The following is a 26242-nucleotide window of genomic DNA, read 5'->3' as shown; positions in this document are numbered from 1 at the left end:
GAGTGCACTAAATTTAGTGAGACCCTTGTGCTTGATGCTTGCCGCATTGGTTGCATCATCCAGGTTGGAAAATCAATTTGTTTTAAATCAGAAAACCTTTCTTTTAAATCAGCGGACAGAATTTTCAGATGATCGACAATAACAAGTACAGCGGTATCAGTCACTTCACATTTTTGCAGCCAACGAAACTGTTCAAAATTTTTGTTACAAATATATTTTTGACATAATTCAATAAATGTAATGAAACCAAATATCTTCGCTTTTGCATCGACGAGTTTTATTTGTTCCTTGAAGTTGTTTATTTAATATATTTAGTTTTTCAAAGATATCGGCTAAATAACTCACAAATGCTTTACCATCAACCGTTAACAGATGCCTCATTTCAGGTTTGTCACTTAAAAAGTCACTAATAGTATCAAATAGTTCCATGAATCTTTTCAAGCAGTTCCCTTTCGAGAGCCACCTTACTTCAGTGTGAAGTAAAAGTCTCACATGGTCTCCATTTTGTTCTTCACAAAAAAGCTTGAAGAGACGCTCACATTTGGCATTAGCTTTAATAGCATTGACACATTTTATAACTGATTTTAGTACTTCATGAAGAACAGGCGAAATATTTTTAGCTACCAAGTTTTCCCTATGAATAACACAATGCACAAGAAGCATTTCTGGATTCTCATCTTTCATCAATTTTAAGCAGCCATTTTTCTTGCCCATCATATTAGGAGCACCATCTGAAGCGCAAGATGTTATATTTTTCATTGGTATATTATTGTCATCTAAGTAATTTTTTAGCTTATTATATATATCTTTGGAGGTAGTGGTGCTCTCTAATGATTTACAGAATAACATTTCTTCAGCAAAATTACCTTTATCAATATATCTCACATAAGTTATCAGTACGGCTTCACTGTCTCTCAAAGTTGATTCATCCATTTGCACTGAGAATTTTCTTGTTTTCAGCTTTCCAACAAGTTGTATTTCAATATCTTCACTCATTTCATCTATTCTTCTGCTAACAGTATTGTTGAGTGGCATAGCTTTCACGTCTTTGTCATCTTTTTCCAGAACTGTTTTAAGAAATGCTGATATTGATGGTTTGATTAAATTCTCTCCTATAGTATGATTTTTCCCAGATTTAGCAATGAGTAAAGAAATTTCATAACTAGCCTCAAGAGTACGATTGACAGTTGCAGTATGAGCAATAAACAGAGACTTTAATGTTGCTCTTTTTTCAAAATTCTTCTTTAAAGTTTGAAAGTAATCTAAATCTGAATTTACATGAGCATTATGTTTCGCCTTCAAATGCGCCTCAAGACGACCTCGCTTCATTGATTCGTTGGTCAAGCATTGTTGGCATAAAAGACAAAAAGGTGACCTTTGATCGTGGATAGCGGGTATGAAAACAAATTTTAAGTATTCCTCTGAATACTGACGAACTTTTTTTTTACTTGCACTACTCATTTTACTGCGCAACTGAAAGAAATAAATATAAGATAAATCAAAAACTAAAAATAAACTATGCATTAAAGTTAATTTAATTTTATTTTAATATATCAAAATTAATTATTAGTACGCTTTTTGAATAAATAAATCACACGAATTACTGAATTCGGGCTATTAAATCTGTGGTCTCTGTGAACAAGCAGATAAGTCTAATTTGTCAAAAATGAGATAAGTGCACTATAATAAAGTATTTATTATTTACTATTATGTGACACGCAGCTATCTTCGTTATTGTAGTTTTAGCGTGAGTAATAAATATTTGTATATTCGAATATATGCGTGTTTATATGAGAGTGTGAAGTTTATTTTTCCTCTCCTGCAAATTCGAGTTTTTGGACTTATTTGCTTATTTACTGAGACCACAGAAATACATATATGACAAATACATACCATTGTATATCACGGTTCTTCATTAATAATAATTCTGTGCGTGGACAAAGTAATTTTTATTTTAATCTGAGATCGTCAAACCTATCCAAATGTACAGTCACGATGCCCAAACGAGCGTTTGTATGAAAGGAATTACCTATTTCATATAACATGCTGAGTTTGCGGTAGGCTACAGTAGACAACCACTTTGCTTGCACATTGCATATGCCATAAGCAATCGTCCAATACAGTATGTACTATTCCTTCACTAGGCATAGTAAGCAATACTCTCCGAGCAAACTGTAGTTGATATTACTCCAAACTTTCAAGTGCAGCTCTATAGAAAGTACAACATTTAACGAATGCTTATTTAAAATTGAGATACCAACAATTCTTCTTTTGTACAAGTTAAATCATAGTAGGCGGTTGTTTTAAACTCTAGACGAGCAATTTTTGAATTGCCCCCCTGAACAATCAAATTGCCCCCATGTGGGGCGTGGGACCCACGTTGGGAAACACTGGTTTAGAGTGTATAAGGCCTTGAATGGGGTGAGCAAGCTCAATGCTGATGGAATTCTTTCTCTTGCTCAGATTGTGCACCTGAGGTGGCATAAATTTAAGTTATGGAAAGGCAGTTGTAAAGTAGATGTATGGATATTTGCCTTTAGCCAGTGAGTTGTTGATTGCGGGAATAAACTTCCATCTGTAGTTGTGGAAGTTAATAGCTTAAATAAATTCAAGGAAGTGGCCTTCTGGATCTGAATCTTTATGATCTTATTACCAATGCTAATAAGGTTATAAAGATCCAGAAGATAGAGATAATAACAAGGATCTCACCATATTTAGTAGTAGTCGGTGGATATGAATCATGGTCACTTGAATGTGTGCATAACTGTTACCCTTAGCTTGACCAGCAGGCTGGAGTAGATTAAATAAATCTTTAACGATTTCTGATTCAATTTTTGGTAGCAATTTCACTCTATTGTTGGGCAATTGGAGATCAAAATAAATAAATGATATTGAAAAGCATTTTACAAAATTTAAATTTCACGAAGAAACTTGCTGATGGGAGTGTTAGAGAGATATAACTACTGTCAAGATGAGAGGAAAGGGATTTTTCTTCTGCAATGTTGATTACAATGGTCTTAGTTTCTTGTATTGCAAAGGGGATAAAAGGATAATTACAGACCTGTAAGCTAAGATCAGGAGATTTTCTGAACAAGAAAGTGAAACACCTCACTGCATCAGTGCATTTCTGAACAAGGAAACGGAGGACATATAATCGAAATTGTTTAAAATGCAGCAATTATATGCTTTGGAAATTAATCATATGTATTTCTTTAATTAAGTTACATGTGGCAATAAAATACTTCTTCGGTATCTTTGCTTCTTGTTTCACTCTCTCTGTGACCTTGGCCAACAGAAATGCCTATTACTATGTCAGAATCATCTTTCTGATTCTGTTTAGTTTGGTAATCTAATCAAAAACCAGAAATAATAATTCAGTACATCCAGCATGAGAGTAACTAAGTATTTAATAAATTGTTAACGGAAGCTTTCGAGATAACAAATCTCCTCCTCAGCCGTAGGAGTACATACATAAATAGGAAATATAAAATTTTATGAATGGAATGGCAGAGCAAGGTCATGTTAAGTAAAAAGAGAGCGTGCACAAGGATATATGAATGCTGAATCATTTACTGCATATATTGGCTGACTGCCAGTGTTTGTCATGTAACACTACAGACTCCAAGATTGGGTGTAGTCGTACACCTCTATTGCGGTTTAAAATGTTGCGACAACCAGATATGTATAGTGACTCTAATCACAGACGGTGATAGTAGTGGCGCAATTGGTCAACCAGCTCGGTATCGAGACTGGGATTGAGGTCATGTTGCATCGACCAAAGGTGTTCTGCGACTGCAGTGTGTAGACTTACCTAGCCGAATGGCCTTTTCATGTTCCGTGAGGTGGTCCGAGCCTTCTGGCAGTTTCCACCACATAGCAGCTGTCACAATCGTGGCATGTGATGCAGTATATAGTACCAATACGCAAAAATGGGGGGGGGGGGGTACAGATTTCACCCTCAAGACAAGGGATCGCAAACCTCTACCCGAGAAGTTTTAGGCACTTTGATTCTATAAAGCTTAGCAGCTGATTCTAATAACAGTGATCACTATAACGGGTGCTTACTGTACACGATATCAAAATTATTTTTTGCATCCAGTTCCTTTGTAACTGCATCACAGTATTCAATAAAATTGGTCAGATAAAATCTCCTCTTAACCTCTAAATGGTTTGGCCATTTTTATGCTTACTTTTAAGTCTAATTTGAAAATTGCCCTCATGAAAGAAACTAATTATTTCTAAAATTTCTACTTAATCTACAAAATTGAAACTCTCAATATACATAAACAGAATTTTTTTCTCTGATTTCCTACCTTTAAAGTTCAGCAGAAACTATTAATTAACTTGAAAACAGCAAAAATATACGATCGTATAGGCATTTTTGTAATTATGCCCACAAAAAACAAGTTTGAATTTCCTGCGTGATTGTGGCGCCACTGGCTAGAACGAATCAACTTACATGGAGCCGTAATTGACTTTGAAGCTAAGTCCGTCACAGTTACCAAGGTGACTGACATAGCCAATGGAGGGGGAAAAAAAATGTACGCAACTGTTTCTTGGCATAAGAAAGTAACAGAAAGAATTGCAATGAATTGTTTTTGAAAGACAAAAATATCGTATTTCTTTTCTTCAATATGTACTGTATCTATTAACACAAAATAAAGAAATTTATCTATTGGAAGGCAACAGTGGAAACGGAAAAAAACTGCCATAAAACCGATAAAATAATGCGCATTTGATTTAAAAAAAAAAAACACTTTGCTTTACTGTAATTGCTTTAGGGAACAATATTTTACTTTGTTACTTTATGTAATTGCTGTAGCCAACAATATCGGTGTGCAGGATGTTTCATCAGATTTTGGTCCAGTGTGCATTTGATAAAAAAAAAGGGGGGGGGGGGGCTTTGCTTTACTGAAATTTTTTTTTTTTTTTTTTTTTTATCTTCTTTTATAAAACTTCATTTTATCTTCTAACGAAATTTCCAGAAAATAATATTTCTCTTGATAGCTGCATTATAAGTAATAAAACAATTCATTATGGTGTAGGTAGTGAAGATCATTTCTGCTCCTAACATGTACTTGTCAATAATCCCTCTGGAAATAGTGGCAAGTTAGCTGTATTATAAATTTCAATACATCGTGTATGGCATGTCCTCGAATGCAAATGACTACAGTTACTTTCAAGTGGCTGCATGTTTATCGCCTCATACAGAGGCCCATATTTGAACCTGTCATAGTCCACGAGCTCAGGTCCGCCTACGACAGCAATCACGTAACTCAACCTTCTCCCTCCCCACCTCGTCACTCTTCGCACATACCTGTAAACCACCCTCCTCTCTTCCTCCACGACCTTGCGTACTTATGTATTTGAAGGTCACACACACACATAAAAACCACCTATTTCCAGTGCTCAATTAGTTGACAAAGGCTATATACAGAAGCCGAAAGCTTCTATGTTAGTAGAGAAAAGGCCCTGGGTTTCGAGTTGCATAATCATTCAAGAAATATTTTTGCTTCAACCAAAAAAACTGATAACATTTATTATATAACAATAAAATGTCTTCTATGTCAGAGTTTCCCAAACTGGAGTCCATGGACCCCTACAGATCTGAAGACCAGTTCCGGGGGGTCCGGGAAATGGACCCTCTGGAACTGGTTAAATGATTTGTTCTATATATATAGCAAATTGATGATAAAGTTATTATATATTTAATCAAAAATAAGAATAAAGCTACTTTGTTTTAAACATAAAACTCTGAATTTTCTTTTCAGAAAACCCAGTTCATACATATATACACAGAAACATATAGTGTCCGCAACCCTTTTTTTATTTATTTTTGAAGGTGTCCATAGATCTTAGTAGTTTGGGAACCATTGTTCTGTGTTATATTCTTTATTTGTGCTAAATTTAATATATGTTATCTCTTGAATATCTGTAATTATAAGAGGACACCTCATACCTTTTTAGTAGGACTGTAATTCTCTCAACACTCAATCGCGGATGAATGTATTATTATATGAACCAACCCCACATGCCTAGTCTTAAATAAATCAAATTAAAATAGCTTTTTACTTTCAATGTTTATTTTCAATTCTCATATCACACCAAGTGCATTGAGAAGAGTCATGGGAAGTCATCAGCCACCAACCCCCCAAAAAACCAACCAATATTGCATGCTACCATGAGAATTGAAAAACAATTGTTGCAAAAAAATCTTAAAATCACGACACAAATAAATATTCACACAAACAATTTAAGCTTTAAAACCGTTTACAACTTCTTTTAACTGACCAACTTATTCGGTTTGTCACCATGTTCAAAAGAAGTACAAAAGCCATTTGCGAATGATATCCCTCCTGTTTTATATAAAATTATCAAAACCTGACAAGATTATTTATATAAACCAATGTATGAATTACTGTTCATACATGCGTGTGTTAAGAGTCCACAAGTCCGAAATATTATAAGGTCTGTGTACATTAATAGAGTCGCCATTTAATCTCATTTCTAATGTTTCAGCAATTAATAATTTAAAATATTCCTGCTGTGTATTAAGGACTTTCGATTCATTAAAAAGGAACACATGCCCATCAGTGATCACATGAAATGAAAGCTCAGAGGCACCTGCCCTAACTGCTGCTGCTGCATCCTTATCAAAAGTAAATTTTGGGTCGAGTCAATATAAGCGGAATTGCATCCACCACAAGGAATATTGCAAACAATGTTGTGAGCTTCCATGGTAGGAACTACACCAATCGCCCTATGATTCAAGACGGCATGGAGTTTACTCGATGCCGTCTTGAAACATAGGGTGCAACAATCTTAAATTCAGCGTTCTTAAAAATGTTAATGAATTGTCTATACCAATGCTGTATATATGGAACTTTAATAAAATGTTTATAATCCACTTTGTCATTTGTTGTACCTGTCTCCAATTTATATTTTGCCTGTTGACTAATTTGCATAATGGTACCTAATATTTGTAAAATAATAAGAAGTTTACCTCAATATAATATGTAGAACACTTCCATATGATACTCTTCAGCAATTAAAAAGAAAAAAATCAAAAATCTTAACATTGCAGAAAAAAAGTAATCAAAAATCAATCGAACACAATTAAATAAATTAATTAAAAGAAATTTAATGAAAAAATTGCAAAACGATTTTCCCTACCGAAGCTGAAAACGCTTTTTGACCGTATGTCGTGATCACAGGAACGAAAATTACTGAATAGGGGTGAACATGAAACTTAAATAAGGATTATTTGTCTTTGTGCATGCGCATAAAAAAGCCCACGAATCGGAGATTAGAAATGGCCAGCGAACATTAACAGAATTCTCATGTAATTTAATTTCGACCGTTTCTGCAATTAATAGTCTGGTATAATTATGTTGGATACTAAGTATTTTCGCCTCATTAAATATAAAAGTATTTTTTTTGTTAATGGCATGAAAGGCTAATTCTGACGCTACTGAATGAGAAGCACGAACTGAGGCTGTGTGTTGATTAACACGAAAATTCAGCAGAAAACGCATAGAACCTTGTACGATGAGTTGCAATCACCGCAAGAAATGTTGTATACCAGGTCATTTATTTGTGTTGCAAATGAGGAAAGGACAGTGATTTTTCAGTATAGTGTGTAGTTTCCGTATTGGCCTAGGCACAATTTTAAATTCGGTATCTTAAAAATCTGTTAAGATGTTTATGCCACTGTTCAATGTATGGGACAGAAATAAAGTATTTTTTAATATTACGATTGTTGGTTGATGTAGTATTTTGTATCCTATCCCTAAACGTATGTAAAATGTCTTGGACATTTTACATTCATTTAATAATATTCACTCTAGACTCAAATTTACATTACATTTTATATTTAAATCACATTATATTTACATATTATTAAACGCATGTAAAATGTCCAAGACATTTTACATTCAGGCCCTGTGTAAAGCCTGGCCTTTGCAGATGACACGATTTTCCTTGTAAAAGATAACACATGAGTTGTAGAGCAAAGATCGAATGCAACCCTCTTGCAGCTGCAGGAGTGGGCACAAATGCACATGCTCAAAATATTGCCTGAAAAAATCAAACATATACTTCTAAAAGGCAATTTAGACATAAGAAGATGTCGACAAATTAAAATTAACACAACTACTATAAAAATGGTAACAGAACTAAAATATCTTGAAGTGGTCTTTGATTCAAAATTAACTTTTTATTCCCATTTGACCTACTTGGCAAAGAAAGTGAGAAATTATGCAGATATGATTGCCAGGATCAGTCGGTCAGACTGGGGGGGGCTCAAAAGAAGCACCCTAGCAATCATATACCGTACAATGTTCCTACATAGGGTGACCATACGTCCGGGTTTCCGTGGACATGTCCTTTTTTTTTTTTAAGGTGTCCTCGCGGGGTTTTTAAAATTTGTCCTCGTTTGTCCTAGTTTTTCTATTTACATTCACTTTAAATAATGATAAATTAATTGTAATTAGTTGTCCAGCACACGTTTTAAATAATACTGCGCATTATAGTTTTGATGGGCTACCAGTCAATAGATTTTTACACCCTCTGTATTCATTTAAGCATCACTTATAAGAATGTGAGTGATACCCAAACAAATTATGGTACATACAGTATGGGTACTTTTCTGTTATATCCACCGCGACTGCTGCGCCATCATCGGGTTTTCATTAAATATCACAGACCACACGTGCTGTCATATCTACGTCAATGGAGAGTGTTATAGCTTACGTGGCCGCAAATAGATAGCGCAGAAGTTACGGTGGCTATAACAGAAAAGTGCCACAGTATGCACTACCACAGCAAAAACATCGGTAATATCAAAGTATCGTTTTATGTTTTTTGTCCCTGGCAAGTAGTTGCTACTGTTTTTCAAAATAAAGCAATGTATGGCATGCAGTATTGCTGCAAAAACATGGGAAAAAGGAAGTGTATAGTAACTAATGAAATGCTTCAAGAACATCATTCAAGAGAGATAAAACTAAACATGATGTAATCTGTATCATTTGCAATAGTGTTATTTCTGTTGAAAATAAAGGAAAACTTGATTGGAAAGAACATCTGAACACTGAAAAACATAAGCGTAACGCCAGGTGTGCATCGGCTTCATCAAATGTTTTGCAAAAATTTATTGTACCTAACAAGGATGTTAAACTCATCAGAGCTTCTGAAGGCGTGGCAGCATATCATACAGTAATGCATCACCAATCATACCGTCACTGGATTGTTGGATTCTGCTAATGAAAAGAATGTTTCCTGATTCACATATTTGTCAAAAAATGTTGTGGCAGGACTTAAAAATATTATTTATGATTGCTGAGGCAATCATAAATAATATTTTTGGACCACATACAATTGATCTTGTAATGAATGATTTAAAGAATATACCATATATAAGCATTTCAACAGATGCTAGCAATCATGGTTCACTGAAAATATTCCCAATTTTAATTCAGTACTTTGACTATCAAAACGGGTGGAACTAAATGTAAATTATTAGATATAATTAATCAACCCAATGAGCAATCACACACAATTGAAAATATTGTATGTGATGTTTTAACCAAAAAGAACATTATAACTAAATGTATCTCCTTTCTCTTTTTCTGGTGATAACTGTAATACTAACTTCGGTGGTGTCAAAAGAGCTGGAAGAAATAATGTGTATTTTAAACTAAAAGAAAAACTTAATGATAAATTAATTGTAATTAGTTGTCCATCACATGTTTTAAATAATACTGTGCATTATAGTTTTGATGGGCTACCAGTCAATATAGAAATGCTGGTTAGGGTAATCTACAATAATTTCTCTATTTATACTGTGAGAGTTGAATCACTAAAGGACTTTTGCAATTTTGTAGAGACAGAGTATAAGCAACCTTTATACTATACCAAAACACGATGGTTATCTCTCTTTCCAGCCATAAATCGCATTTTAGAACTTTAAATCCTATTTTCTGTCGCTGGAAGATTCACCAGCAATATTGCAAACATTTTTTGAAGATGATATGAACGAGGCATACCTTTCATTCGCTCATTCATTCATGTCAGTCTTTCAAGAAAATATAAAACGTATTGAAAGAGACTGTATTTCAATAATTGAAGTGCAGAAAATCCTTAAGACTGTTTTTCATTTGCTCAAGGAGAGGAAAACCAATAAATTTCTTCTGTTAAAAGTGTGCTCAATACTTAAAATTGCAACAGAAAAGGGTAAGGAAAATGAAGTCACACAGTTTAGAGTTCAAATCGAGAATTTGTATGGCCGTACTTTAAAATATATTGAATCATGGTTAAAACCATTAGATGAGTTTCAAATCTTAGAATGGATTGATTTGGCAGAAATTCCTTCTTGGGACAATGTTCATTCCTGCTTAGAATATCTTTGAGAGAAGGGAGGCACAGTCGATGATGTAAAACTGTTTGATCAATGGCATAATTTAAAGTTATTCTTGGAAACACAACAAGAAAATGAGAAATGGAATACATTAACTGCAAATGAGAAATGGGTGATGTTTTTTAAACAATGTAAAACTTCTGAATTAACTTCGGAGTTACTAAAAATTGCACAATTCATCCTTTGTGTATTTGGCCACAATGCAAATATTGAACGTGTATTTTCATTGATAAATAGTCAGTGGACAAAGGAAAGAAACCAATTAAAAATTGAAGCTGTTAAAGGAATATTATTTACTATATATAATATGCAAATGACGTGAAGAATTTTATAACCACATAATTAATGAACCAAAAGTTTTAGCAGAAATTTTATCTTCAAGTAAATATTAATTTCAATGAATTATTAAATGTTTTTTTAAAAGAACACCTATTTAATTTTTATGTCAACAAGATGTATTTTATTTTGCCATTATTTTCTGTTTTTTATCTTTTGCAATAAAAAAATTTAGTCCTATTTTTGTATTCTTCCTCTGCTATCCTAGTTTTCATAAAAAATATAGTCACCCTATCCATTCTTCAAGGCTGTTCATTAATTTCATGGTATAAAATTCATGGAAAAAATAAGAAATTGATGAACTACTGCATAAGGAATGTGTTTTTTTGTCAAACTTTAGAATTAAGTTCTGAATTATTAAAAATTATAGTATTTATTCCTTCTATATTCGGTCTTCATTAATGAACATTCAATGACCAAAAGGGAAGAAACCTGTTACAGTTTGAAGTAAATAAAGGCTTATTGTTTACTACACATAATATGAAAAAGAAATGCCAAGAATTTTAAGATCAAATAACTAAACAGCTGAAAATCTTAGAAAATATTAATTTTTTAAAAGTATTAAGTGTATTTTTAAAAGAATGTGTTTTATTTTATCAGAAGAAATTTCTATTTTATCAATAAATTATATAACGTTCATAATTTTTTGTTAATAAAAAAGTTTAAAATGTCCTAGTTTTGTCCTCTTTTTAAAAATGGGAATGTCCTAGTTTTTCTAAAAAAATATGGTCACCCTATTCCTACCTGTTATCACCTATGGAGCCAGTGCATGGTTAACCACTCGGCCATAGTAAGAAACAGGAATAAATTAGAATTGATAAAAAGAACAACACTTCTCACCATTATCCGAGCATGTCGCACAGTAGGCACACCTGCATTACAGTTTCTAGCTGGAGCTCTCCCACTTTACCTGGAAGTAGCCAAAAGAGGCTCATATTATAGACTTAAAAAGGATATACCCACAGAATTTCTGGGGATAGCCCTTGATACAACCAACTTTCAATGCTGAAAAAAAAGAATAGCCACAAAGCTCCATGAACTATGGCAAACAAAATGGGAGCTGGAAACCAGAAGTCTAGTTACCAAAAGGGTTCTGCCATGGGTGGCAATGGTCAGCCCAAAGCCGCGTAAGTGGTATGCCCCTGGCCTTTTTTAAACATTCATATTGACAGGTCATGGCATCCTAAAGGCAAAACTAACCTCCCTAGGACTGAGTGATGACCCAAATTGCACTTGTGGCGAGAGTGAAGACTGGACACACATTCTATATGAATGTATAATTTATAATTATTCCCCAGAACAGAGCTAATAGCACAGATTGGCCCCCTTCCCAGGGAAGAAGAACATCTGTTCATTATAGAAGAGAAAAATTATAAAGCCTTTACAGCCTTCACACAAAGTATTTAAAATGCACGGAACTATCCAAAGAATGGCAATTCAGCTCCTCAGCAATTAAACAATAATGAATAGTTAAAATTGCCCATGTCTCCCACCACGGCCAGACGATGACTTAAAAACTGTCAAGACAGCAGTATTCTGTGCCCTGACATGACAAAACTGGATTGACCTGGGTAGACCCCAGGACTACCCTGCTATGTGTAGGAACCTGGGGCCCCCCTCACCAAATAAGTAACCAAGTAGGGGGGGAGATGTATAGGTAGCTAGGGAAGCAAATTAGTTGAAAAATATCAGTAAGCTGGTAGCAAGGGGATGCAACGTAGAATGAATAGGCTGGTCACTGAGTGAATTAGGAATTAAGAGAAAAGGGAATATATGTCAGTTTTCGTGAAAGAAAGAGTGATCCAGCACATTCACTCTCTTTCCATTGTGCTGGATCACTCTTTCTTTCACGAAAACTGACATATATTCCCTTTTACCTTAATTCCTAATTCACTCAGTGACCAGCCTATTCATTCTATGTGTGTGAGAATGAGTGGAAGAGCAAATGTAATTGGCTGAAAGAATACAAAGTTAATAATAATTACATTATTTTATATATACTAACAAATATTTACTAACAACACAAATACTATCACTGTATTCCCCCCTGGCCTGCAAAAAACTTGCGGCTAGGCATGTACCACAACTGCCCAGAGTTTTTTTTTTTTTTTTTTTTTGTAGTTGTTGGCGCATAGGCTTCTGTGGCCATAATGCACCTCCCAAGGTTTTTGTAGTACTTTGATCCAAGCCCGAGGCGGGAATCGAACCCACGACCTTTGGGTTGCCAGGCAGGTACTTTACCCACCCGGCTAGCCCGGTCGGTGCCCAGAGAGTGCAGTGCAGAAAGCAAGAGTTGAAGAAATGAAATGAAAGCCAAAAGAATGAATGAGAGTGTAAGTGTGTGAGAAAAAGAACACAAACCATATATGTTACAGTTAAGTACACACTAACCCTAGTTTTAATTTTAGCTTAATTATTAAGCATTAGTATTATTTAAATTTAGATTACACACCATTGCACCCCCCTGGGTGCAATGGTGTGTAATCTAAATTCAAATAATGTAATCTAATGTGAGAAAAAACTTTCAGGAAAAAAAAAAAATATATATATATATATAACCTAACAAAAAAAAAACAAAAAAAAAAAAAACAATATAAACTATAAGTAAAAAGTATAAAAATAGAATGCAAGCAGAGTGAGAATGGGGATTATGAATGAAGTAAATGTGTGTCTCTCCACCCCCACCCCTTCGCCTGGTGGGTTCCCCACTGCTAGCTAACATATCCCACCCCCGGAGAGGGATGGGCAGTTTGACCTTCCAACCTGATTCGGAACTACATGGACCCAACAACTCATCACTGACGAAGACATACTGCGGCTTTGCTGCCTGCCAACATGCCATTTGGTGATCTGAACTAGGTACTCAAACCTGGCTCCCTTTAAAAACCCATCCCCAGGCAGGGGAGGAAAGAGATTGGTCTCTATCTCCTGGCCCCCCCATACTTCACCTGGTGGGGCTTGTTCCCACTGAACTCTTTGGGGATGCCTACTCTATTGCCCCTATCCTTCTACCTGTTTCCCCCCCATTCCCTCCCACTCTAACTAAACCAACCTAAAAAAAAAAAAGTCAAGTGCAGCCATTATCAACCCACTGCAGGATGGAAGCCTCCTCAACAATTCATGCTGAGGGAAATGGACCATAATCTGCCACGCTGGTCCAGTGCGGGTTGGCAGATCGACCGTATTCAGCAGTCAGGGGCTTGAACCCCGGTCTACTCAAAGAGCGTGTGCTACTGCACTCCCGCTCTTGCCCACTCGGCTACGGAGGCCGTTCTAGTATGCACCTAACAATGTTCTAGTGGTCAACCCCCCCTCCCCCTCCCTTTATATATGTCTTGCCACTGAAATCCTTGGAAAATAGGTGGCAGAGCCCACCAGAGTACTTAAATAATCTACTGGGTGCCTGACCTGTCTCCTTGTGGCAAAGTGCGGGCAACGGTGGGTCCCGATAAGGGCCCAACGGCTAAACGATCAGAGAAACAACAGAACGTAACACTACACAACAAACCATTCCCCACACACTTTTTAAATCACTGGCCTCCACAGAGTTCTGTGTCATACAAACAGAGTACACAGTGCAGAGATGGGGGAACCCCTGGTGCTGTTAGGCAACTAACACACTATAAACTTTACTGTCCAACTTCAAACTCACAGAACCAACTTCTCTTTTTCCTCAATTATTCATTAAACTTCTGTTTTCTGCAACAGCCTTCCTTCATATGTATATGTATTTCCCAAACTGACAGAAGTTCAAGTCTAATGTCAACAAGTATCTTCTTTCAACTTCTCAAACTTCAATGCATGCAATGCTTCCCCGGTAGAAGACTATCGTTACTTATTCTCAATATAGTGCACCACTCACACAGCACCGTTTCAGAAATATTTGTTCCCTCTTCAGTAGGCAGGTAGGCTAGGAACTGTGACTGTAATAGTATATAACCTACAAGTGAAATATTTTCACAGTATGAGAGATGCCAACAGTTGGGTGAATTTAACATGATGCGTCTATGGCTCTCTGATAGCTGTGTACTAATAAGTACTGGGTGGCGTTTGAAGGCATCATTTTAATATTTTTATGGTAGTAGTACTAAACTGAGAATAAGTCTTTATCAAGGAAGTTTTACTTATTCAAAAATGAAAGGCCAGGATACTCACGTAGGATTTCATAATATGAGACATTATAGTAATGATGCTGTATTACAAACTTTGTTTGTTCTCTTCATGAGTTTAGGGCATAAAAAAATTATCCTTTTTGAGCACTATCCAACACATATTAGTAAATTCCAGAAGCCTAAAAAGGCCATAAATGCATCACGTTTAAAGAATCAACAAATTTATATGCTGTTCTTATTTTGTAACTTGCATATAAAGGTTGGATTAATGAAGAATTTTGGTAAGAGTCTGAACAAAGAAGGAGGTGGTTTCTGCCACAAAGTAATTGGTGCCGGTATTCTGATTTAAAGAAAATAATAGTAGTAGTGAAATGGATTTCTGAAGCAAATTATCAATGAAGAAACACACTGCTATGCATAAACTCCAACTTTAAAACATATTGTGATGATTACAGAAAACAAAAATAAAGTTTTACTTCACTTATCTAAAGTACTACAACAATCACACTAAAGTGCCATGTAAAGCAATACTCTGTGATAATCTTCATAACACAACACCCTTTAACAGCTATTTTTCTTTCGAATGCATTTGTTCTCATATAATAGTTGTATTCTCCTACTCAGGCTGGTCATGTAATAAAACTACAGGTATAGCCTGGAGTAAACATGGTTGAGAGACATGGAAAATCACAAACATGTTTGTAGCAATGAGCACAGGTAAAGATTAGCTAGAGTTTCCTTATAAGTAGGATAATGAAGAAAACTGCATTTAGCACAAAGTAATCAGTAAAAACAGCAAATGTTTCTATACCTATTAATAATTCTTTTAAAAGTTTACCATTACAATTTAATATCATTACAGTAAGTGGTAACATCAGTAGGCTTAGTGATAAGTACATCTGAAAAACCACATGTGCATGTAAAGTTAAAATAAAAGCCTGCCCAAAGATTAACCTTTATGCATCAGAACTAATTACACTAGAAAAAAGTACACACACACACACACATCTTTCCTCCCCCCATACCACAAGCTGCAGATGCTAAAGCAAATTGATCCATTGATTCCAAAAATATCAAAATTATGTTTCTATCCCATTATTGACATACTGAAATTTTAGTAACATAATGAATGCTCAATTTCAAATATCACATAAAAGAACTACCTTCAAAGTCTTATTCATTTTAAAATACTTCAGTTAAACACATGATGTACTACACAGATTCTATAAGAAAAGAGAGTTTTAGAGATTTGTATTAGAAAGTTCTATATGAAAGAAAGTTCTATATGAAAGACAGTTCTATTAGGAGTTTTTCTTATAGTCCATTTTGTTTACTCTTTAAAGAAACCAGTAGTAATCCCCACCATGGCAATATCCCAGAAAACTTGGTACCGTTTTTCCATCGTGGATATGTCCTAATGAAAGTGATCCCCCTACTTATCATTCGCATCTCACAAATTTTTAGGGAAAAAACTGAAATGGGAATGAAGAAAATTAATTTTCAAAGACATTCGGCAGCCCACATCTTTATAATATTGTAATAAAGATGTCACCAGTGAGTCATAATTATCTTCTTCCCTCCTTCCAAGAAATCCATGCACAACTGCTTTAACATGTTTGCTGCCACCACGTACACAAGTGGTCAACCAATGAGTGCTGTAAATACAAAAGGCACATGAAATTAACAACTATTCGGCATTGGCAGTGGTGAGCTGTGAATATTTTACCAATGGGCTCGCAGTTTTTCCAACTTTCTACTGAGTAAATTTGATCGGTCATGGAAGTGACGACATCTGCGGCTTCCACTAGAGGAGCTTCCTACGCTCGCACTACTAGTAATGTGATAGAGCACGTGACACGTTTTTCGTGACCGTTATGATATCTGGAGTCAGGTGTGGATAGATGCGGCTTATTATCCCCTTAACCATGTGTATAAGTGAATGTGTAAAATGTTCCTAGGTCTATCTTAAAAAAAAAAAAAAAAAAACCTGGTTGTCATGCCTCGCCTTACGATGATAACTGGATACGACAGTGTCTGGAGTTCTAACTTTTTAGAATTTTTGAATAGTATGACGTCACAACCATGCTTCCTGAAGTTACTATTGCAGTAAGTATAATGGCAACAATACAAATATTTGTCAATAATTTCTTATTTCGTCTCGCATTTTCGTTACACTCCATTGTTAGGTTCCCCCTAACAGCTGCGTATGTCGCTTCAACTACAAGATCGGTACAGCAATCGGTGCTGTTTTACAGAGATATTTAGATACGTTGCACTCGCAAGTATACATCTCTTGCTTTAGTTATCATAAATCTATTGTATCTTATCTTCCAGAAATTATGAAAATCTGTGAATGATCAATAAAATATTTATAATAAAAAATCTGTTTTATTTCGTAATCGATATATACAAATCAAAATACCTAAAAGAAACGCGAAGGATGTTTCGCATAAACCATCTACCGTGTGTGCTTGGCACACGCGCAACTTTTTTATTTGTCTTTTTTAAACAACTAGGGAAATATAATGGATAAATTTTTTTCATGATAAAATTTTAATATTGTGAATAAAAAATAACATGAAATATTTTCCATATCACAACCTAAAAACTATCACAAAACATTCCACAATATAAAAAATATTACATAAAAAAGAAAAACAAACTTTCTAGAAAAAGTACACAAAAAATCACAGATTATATGAAAAAAAATCATTTCACAAATATTCAAGAAAAATTTATTCTAAAAATTGCCATATAAAATTTACTTCTTTATCAATATTTGTTGTCGATCTTCTGCTTTACTCAATAGCTGAGTGATGATTGCAGAGGAATTATTTGACGTAACAATCTGGATCAAATTAAAGCAATGGTTTTCCATACAACCCCAGGGGGGGGGGGGCTCACATCTGGTGAGTATGGGCTTGGCACACCCAGGGTCCTGAGCTGGATATCATCATTCTTCTCTTTCTTGGTGATTCCCTTCTACTTTTGCCTCTCTCTCTTAGGGTAACTCAGGATTTTTTTTTTTTTTTTTTTTTGGCTGGTGCAGCCCATCAAGTTCCTTACACCATATAGCTAATAATAATTTAGATGTATGGTCATCATAATCTTCAACGTCTTTAATTGTCATGACATTATTCATTACACTGAAAGCTGAAATCAGCTTCAGCATTGCTAATTGCAATGGTTTCAAAGATATTTTCTGGCTTTGTTAATTGAAAGGGAATTTCACTCGATTTTAAAGATAAACTGTCTTCGACAAAATCTCTAAAATTATTAATTTTTATCAGAAAACTTAAATTTCCTATTCGGCTTTCACCGCCTTGCCACCGAGACGAAAGTTCTTTCATATTCACGATTTTGGGTAGCATATGTTTAAAATTTATTTTTAATGGTATCGTTATTTTCTTTATTTAATTTAAAATCACCCTGCTGCATTAATAATTTGTCACGAGGTAATTTTTTTACTTTCGATTTTGATTCCTTCAAATTCTTTCCACCTCAACACGCTCTCAATTTTAGCTTCATAATTTCCTTCAGAATTTTTCAAATTAGCAATAGCATTAATAGTTCGAATAATTAATTTATATGCTTTTACCACTGTGATTTTGTAATGCTTCTGAAAGGTAAGAGAGCTCCTGCAGGATGTCGATCATTAGTGCTAAATGGTTAAGAAATTCCAAATTTAAAAGTCGATTTAATAATCTGGAATATTTAACTTCTGATTCAAAATGTTTGCACAAAGCGGGATAATTCCTCCAATTGACAACTGCCGTCCGCAAGCTACTCATCGTGGCCCGAACACCCCACCGATCTTTATAGTTTCCACATCAAGTTCTTTAGCAATCATCCTTAATTCGCGCTAGTTTTTTGGAGATTGGTGATATAATGCTAATTATTGCCTGTTTGCCATTATATTTTAGAATATTTTCTACATAGTGAAAAACTCAAAAAAGTTTCAAAATCTGTCAACATTTCATCTTTGCAAGTTCTTAGTTGCCTCATCCCCCCCTCTACATTGCTACCCTCACTAGTTCTTTGAAACAGTGCAAAATGCCGGAATCACACGGATATTCAGCTACTGTGACCATGTAAACACAGACAGGAGAAATTTACTGGAAGGCATGGATCACTCACTTCTGCGAAAAACATATGCCCGTTTGTCGGAGTAAAGGGGAACCACAACACAGGTTGACCAGAGGCTATAATCCATGTCGAGAATCTTCTTAATCCTCTGACTGGCTATGGAAAGCATATTGACTAGCGCAACTTCTCAGTATGTGACTGCATGGGTTTTAAGGACACCAACTAACATTGTGAAACGGCAATCTCTTTCACACTTAATTCGCACTTTCTAATTACCTAAATTGCCTAATAGCTAGAGGTGAGAACAATGCATACAAAGTTGTCTCTCCTAATCCGTTCGTTACAAGGAAATTTTCTTTGTTCAACGGAAACCATTTTAAATGTAATTACCAAGGGGGAATCAAAAAAATTCGCTATAAAGAAGTTCGTTAAACAGAGGTTCGACTGTAATTAAATCAAAAATGAAGCAATTTTAAAATACATAACTGATCGACTGCACCATTAAAATGCTGGGAATGGAGCCCTGCTCGCCCCACCGTAGTTTCGGCTGTGGATACTAAATAATTGTATTCGAGATTTTATTTGTAAAATAAATGATCGTCTCAACAATGGGCTCTCGCGAGCCCACTACAGCTCACCACTGGGTAATCCTTGGCATGTATTTAGGAAGGTGGAAAAGAACTTTTTTTTTTCTTTTTTTTTGGTTCAATCAGTGCAACATATTTTACATTACTTCTCCCTGGTAAAAACTCCTTCCTCTTTTCGCAATGCTGGACAATGTAATGTTTTTATGTTTCACAACTGTCCCATAAATACAGAAAACAACAGTATTTTGTGAAACTTACTCTAGATCAGTGGGTAATCAACTACCTTAAGATCGCCACAGATATTCCAAGCAAGCAAAGTTGTGGTATTTTATTGCACTCATGTTTCTTTCAAGCCAACAGCATGAAATATAACTGATGAGAATGCATTCCATTATGCAGAAAAACTGCTATTAAAGTTAATTTTGAAGCATCAATAAATACACAGCATTCCTTAGGATTGCAAAAGGCAGCTTGTTTCAATGATCAACAACTCAGTGGCTAAATTAAACTTCCTAAAACCCTTTCCCCTGTTTTGGATAAACACAACTAAACGATGAGTTCTCTTGTTTGAATGGCGTACCCTGTAAAGGCTAGATAGTGTGAGTGGCATGGGGTTTATGTAGTGTAAGATTATGTTGTTCATCTGGCCTCTTAGCCTAAGAGCCCATGGAACACCACTGACATCTAGTTATTGTACCAGGAGTTCTCTGACTGGGCAAACCCTAGCATTCACTGAGCTTGCAAGGAAGGGCCCCCCCCCCAAAGTTTTTATTATTGGGCAGAGAACATAGGAAAATAAACAAGTGTAGGTCAGAAAGCCCATTATCAAGATGAGGGAGGGGATTAGGCAGAACCCCAGGATTAAAAGTTATAGGGAGCAGGAGTCATGTGATCACCATTTAGCAATCAAGTAGTTGTTTAAATCCCACACTACAGGAGTAATGTTAGCAGATAGCATCTTTGCTGAAAGCAAGGTAGGCTAAACATCCTTTCTTGGCAGGTGTCTTCAGGGTTAATCCTTGGTGGTCACTATCTCATATGTTAGAGTCCCAGATAGGGTTGTTCAATATCTTGTCCATTTGCAGAGTGAGACAAAAATCTTTATTGTCTTTTTGGCAGCAGTGTAGAGGTAGTCTTGAGGTTTATCCAGTATCAATAGTTGGAATGTTTCTTCAATTAGCTCATCTCTGTGGAAATACATATTGCACAAATTCCATCAAGGCTATGTAGTATAGTTCATTCCAGAGGTAGAGATGTTCAGAGTGCCATGGATGAACTGGGATTTTAGTTTTCAGTTTGATGTGGTAGTTTTCACAGTTAGTGCAGGTAAACATCACGTGTTCCCATCTCTATACTCACCACAAGTACAGAGCGGATTCTGTTCAATTCGAGGGGATGGAGAGGTGAAATGCAAAGTTTTTTTTTTTTTTTTTTTTTTTGCTGATGCTGTATAGCTTGTTTTCTTGCATCATTTGCCACTACTAATACTAATTTTTTTTTTTTTTTTGGTAGTTGTTGGCGCATTAGCTTCTGTGGCCATAGTGCACCTCCCAAGGTTTTTGCAGTACTTTGATCCAAGCCCGAGGCGGGATTCGAACCCGCGACCTTTGGGTTGCCAGGCAGGCACTTTACCCACCTGGCTAGCCCGGTCGGCAATTCCAAGGGCAGTCAACTTATGTCCTATCAAGAGACATGTAACTTGTAATCCTAGAGAAAAGAAGGGTGGAGGCTTTAAAAAGATGGGCCTGACAGATGGTAAGAACTTTTTAGTGATGTCTTCCTTGGTTGTGTTGTCCCAGATATCTAATAACTTCTCTACGATTCTTTTTTTTTTCCATCACAGGTCATTAGCCAGGTTAAAACAAATGCCTACAATCTCAGTGGGGGGCATCTTTCTTTTGTTGCTGAAATATACCTCTTTTGATGAAGTCTAAGTAAAGAGGCATGAACCCAAAAAGGATCTACAGAGCTGGAGTGCTCACGATGCAGCAGGCTCTAGTGATGGTGGGTAACATGGCTCACTGAATTGAGTCAAGCTTAAGCTTGTTTCACACCAGGGTGACTTTGTTGTACCACAGCAAAGAGTGGGAAGATATATACCCTTATAAATGAGGGTCAGTGACCTTCATATGATACCCCAATCCACCCAACTAATATGGGCAATCATTGTTATGTACTTCTTAATCTTGGTGGCCAGGTACACGAAGTGTGTGCGTAAAATGTTAGCTTCATATCCAGGATTATAATAAATTTTATTTCTGAAACAGTTTTATTGGAGTAGCAACTATCTTCGTGATTGATGGTCTTATGTGCAAGGTACTCTTTAAAAGGATGTACTTAGTTTTTTCTGCTGATATGAGGACCCTGTACATGGTTGCCCATGCTCTGAAGTTTCTGTATGCATCACCAAGACCAGGTCATCTGCAAAAGCAAGGGACATTGCACATTCAAGGTCCATTCCAAAGAGCTCATCCAGCACAATGGACCAGAAGAAAGGCCCCAAGGCCAAGCCTTGAGGGCAACCACAAGTAACCAATCTGGTGATTTGCTGGTACTTGGCAGTGATTAATTCTTTCTAACAGTGAAAACTCCACCTTTATTCATTTTATTAACTCCTCTCAGAGTCTTATAAACCTCAATCATGTCCCCTCTAATGACCCCTGTTGCCAAGCTCTGTAGCCCACATAATCAAAATCTATCATTGCACAGTTGTCCTTCTGCTGATATCACCATGCAAGTTGCTTGTATTATTTGGACTCTGAAGGTCAAAGTCTTTTTTTTTTTTCCCAGATGAGATCTTCATACTTGGGCACAGCATTCCAAATGTGGTCTTATAATTACCTTATACAGTGGGATTATGATCTCCTTATTCTATAGGATATTTTTCATAAATCATCAATAGGACACCATGGGCTTTCCTGGCTGCCTATTTTACACTGCTCAGAAAACTTCACATCTATCCACATCATAACTCCCAGATCCCTTTCTTCCTGTTTTTAATTCAACCCCAGCAAGTGTATACAGCAGTACCTCGCTTAGCATGGCTTCAAACAGCACGGGTTTCACTATAACACAGTTTTCAATTAAGTTTAAGTCAAAAATTTACTGTACACATTAAAACTAATTCAATAGCCAAAACGTACTCAACATATATGCTGTTGTATGTTATATATGTTGCAGTGCCAACTCTATTCTCTCACATGCACATATGCCAATAGCTTCCCTCAGGTAGTCACTGGCAACGGTGTAACAGTGTTCAGTATTCTTAATTCCATCCTAACAAGATGACATGGTAGCTTTTCGAACTTTTCATTTCACAATTTATTTTTTACTCCTTTAAATATGATCGAAAATATATTTGCATCTTGGCTAGAAATCACTGCCAACAACATGCTTCTGTTTGGCAGCATGTTTTGCCATATTTGGCAAATTATTTCACTGGTTTTGAGTCACAAATTCAGACAATTGCCAAAGACATTGTGAAGATCAGAAAAGACTTGGGATTTGAAACCTTTTGAAGCTGCCAATGTACATGACTGCATTGACTCACATGCAAATGACTTAGATGATGCAACTCGCCTTGAAATTCAAGAGCAAACTGCATATGAAGAAGAAGAAAACAATTCTGAAGTGGATAATGCTGAAGTGACACTAAAAGAATTTTCAACAGAAGAATTGGAGAAAGGTTTTTTTTTGGGGGAAGAGTTGACAATGGCCTGTAAGGCAACTATGAATGTATATCTGGATGTTGAACGTAGCATCAAGATACGGCAAATTTTAGAAGAGCGGTTTTGATGCTACAAAGACTTGTATGCTGAGAAAAAGAAGACGACTTCACCAGACTTTATTATTGAAATACATGTAGCTAAATAACCAGTAAAGTTTTTTCCTCATCTCTAAGGATGTTACCTTTCATTAATAAAATTTTTGCAATATTTTTAATTTCAAATCGTTTTAATTGACTATCAACTACAAATTGTTTATATATTTATTATAATTTATAAACTATTTCTCTGGTATGCATTCAATTAAAACCCATTATAATTATACCTCAATCAGCACGCTTTCACATAGCATGGAACAGTTTCGGTACCAATTATCAGTGCTATGCGGGGTATTGCTGTATTTGTTTTCAGGCTGCTCTTTCACAAGCATATGACCTTGCATTTTTCTACACTAAAACATAGTTGCCAATTTTCTGACCATTCTCAAAGCCTGTTCAAGCCATTAAGAACTCTTTAAATAATTATCATCTCCAAATTTTGACATCAATGTCCTCTATCCCATTGTTAATATCATTTAAGAAAATCATGAAACAACAGTGGTCCAAAAACAAATTCATGGAGGACCTCACTTCTGACATTACACCAATCTGAAGAATATTCATTAAAACTTTCACGGATAGCTTTTGCAATGGCCTTTTTGACCTAGCATTGAAAACTTCAGTCAATCTGGACAGAAAGCACATTGAGGCAGCTTGATAAAAATTTCCAGTTTTTTTTTCTGTGAAATTGGAAAAAAAAAAAAAAGTTGTAAATGTAGAATGGGTTTCCCTCCAAGTGGATTAAAATCTGAAACTGCATATTAGTGTTCAGGAAACAGTGAACATGTTAATCACAACCTTCTACCCTGCAGCCACTGTGAAATCAGTCTTAGAATCTTTCCAGTAATACCAGTAAACTGGGCTATCTAAGACTTTTCCACACCCAGTACTAGGGTCTAATCTGATTAATGTTCTTTTACTTTATATTCACATACATGAAAATTTCTCCCCATTCTTTGCTCATTTCTTATACTCAGCCTTAACCTTATCTGTGGTATTATTACAGAAAAACTCATAGTTATTGTACTTTTCATTGTTCTGTATGAAAAATAGCTTTTCCATGTTATCTTTTTCTGCTCTAATACATTGGCCAGCTCATTATATTCATCCATCTTGGCTTCCTTCTAGTGCTATATTTTCATTTATTAATATAATTACATATTATATTGTAATTGTTCACTTATTAATAACAGAAATAACTAATGAAAACCATACCTTTTGCTTGAAGTCTGAAACAGTTGTATCACCAATTTTCTCATTAGACTGTGTCAGCTGGTTTGTAACCTGTAGAATATTATCAATGCCATGTGAAGGACGTGTTTGATGAATTTCAACCTAGAACCAGATTTTCATTAACTTAATAAAGCATTTAATATGTTATGCATATAACCAATAGACAAAAGACATCCACAAATACTTAAAAATAATAGGACCAATAATTTTTTAAAATATACCTACTAGAATAGTTATCCAGTAAACATTTGCAGAAAAGGAGAATACACAAAAATATTCAATAAGAAATGTGTAAGGAAATTTGCATAGTAGTTTCTGAAAGTGAAATCAGCAAGGAAGCTGTTATCAAGGAACAATTGCCTTCTTTAAATCTGAGCAATAACCATCTTTTGACAATACTATTCAAAGAAATACTTATATAAAAAGTCAAGAATATACAAAGAAAATGAAAAATAAATCAAATTCCCATTATGATACTCCAACTGTTAATGCTGTTTTCTTCATGGTCAATGCTATATAGTGCAATTTTTAGTCTACAGTGCTCCCATTCAAAACACTTTCCTGCTTATGTCACTTTTTTAAAAGGTTCCAAAAAGGAATAAACCTGGATATAATTTTACTTTCTCTTGATTTTTTGGTCATGATAAAGGAATGATACTAAATTCTAGGAATCATTTATGATGCAGTTTGTACTTCATAGAAACTGTTCCTGATGTGGGTGATATTTGATTGTTTCTTATTTAACTTGAAGATTGAGGGTATCTCTGGGAGTCTTACTTGCTTTTATGCTCGAAAGTTTTCCTAATAAACATTTAGATAGAAACTGCATTCTGAAGAACTCACAACATGGTTTTGTTAAGGGAAAATGATACTTAACTAACCTAGTATACTATAATGACACAATTACTCAAAGAATTCCAGAAGTAGGGGACATAAATTAAAATTAGAGGTGAAGAGGTTTAGATTAGATTGTCACTTTAGCATTAGCATCAGTAGAGGCATACGATGCAAGAAAGCAAGCTTATGCAGCATCAGCAAAAAAAACAACCACTTCCATTCGTTCCAAATACCTGACCAGCTCAGCCTTAAATTTATTTAGGCTATCAACTTCCACAACAAAAGATGGAAGTCTATTCCAACAATCAACTACCCGCTGGCTAAAGGCAAACTTCTGCACATCTATCCTACAATTGTCTTTCCTCAATTTGAAGTTATGCCCCCTCAGCCGATTATTCTGAGCAAGAAGAATCACCCCATCAGCATTGAGCATGCTCAAACCATTCAAGGCTCTAGACACCTCAATCAGATCACCTCGCAGGTGCCTTGTTTACAGACACTATAATCTCCAAAACTTAGCCTTTCTTCATAAGAACAACCCTTCGTTCCATTCACTAATCTTGTTGCCCTTCTCTGTACTCGTTCCAACAGTTCTACATCCTTCTTAAAATGAGGCCTACAGACCTGTATAAAGTACTCAAGGTGTGGCCTGACAATTGCCTTACACAAGGGGATAATCACCTCCTTATCCCTGCTAGAAAAATTACATATCATTGACAAGACACCATGAGCTACTTTTGCAGACCGCCTGCACTGCTCAGAAAACTTCATATCTGCCTGCAAATCTTATTCCAGTAATCAGCGAGTCACTGAT

The 26242-nt window shown here is 35.6% G+C and overlaps 1 protein-coding gene across 1 annotated transcript in view; it reads right to left on the bottom strand.

Moving 5' to 3' along the window:
• The window catches only part of Ctf4 (Chromosome transmission fidelity 4), a 454523-nt gene that overhangs the window by 3456 nt on the left and 424825 nt on the right, over positions 1 to 26242 (bottom strand). Inside the window, exon 24 of the mRNA XM_090376337.1 lies at positions 24574 to 24693. Within this exon, the coding sequence (XP_090232463.1) occupies positions 24574 to 24693 (120 nt within the window). The remainder of the gene's footprint in view (positions 1 to 24573; positions 24694 to 26242) is intronic.

The sequence above is a fragment of the Mastigoproctus giganteus genome, chromosome 6, assembly GCF_048544385.1.
Source record: "Mastigoproctus giganteus isolate SK-2022 chromosome 6, ASM4854438v1, whole genome shotgun sequence".
Lineage (NCBI taxonomy): Eukaryota > Metazoa > Arthropoda > Arachnida > Uropygi > Thelyphonidae > Mastigoproctus > Mastigoproctus giganteus.
Note: the sequence above shows the minus strand (reverse complement) of the source record. Positions and strands in the feature narration are given on the sequence as shown.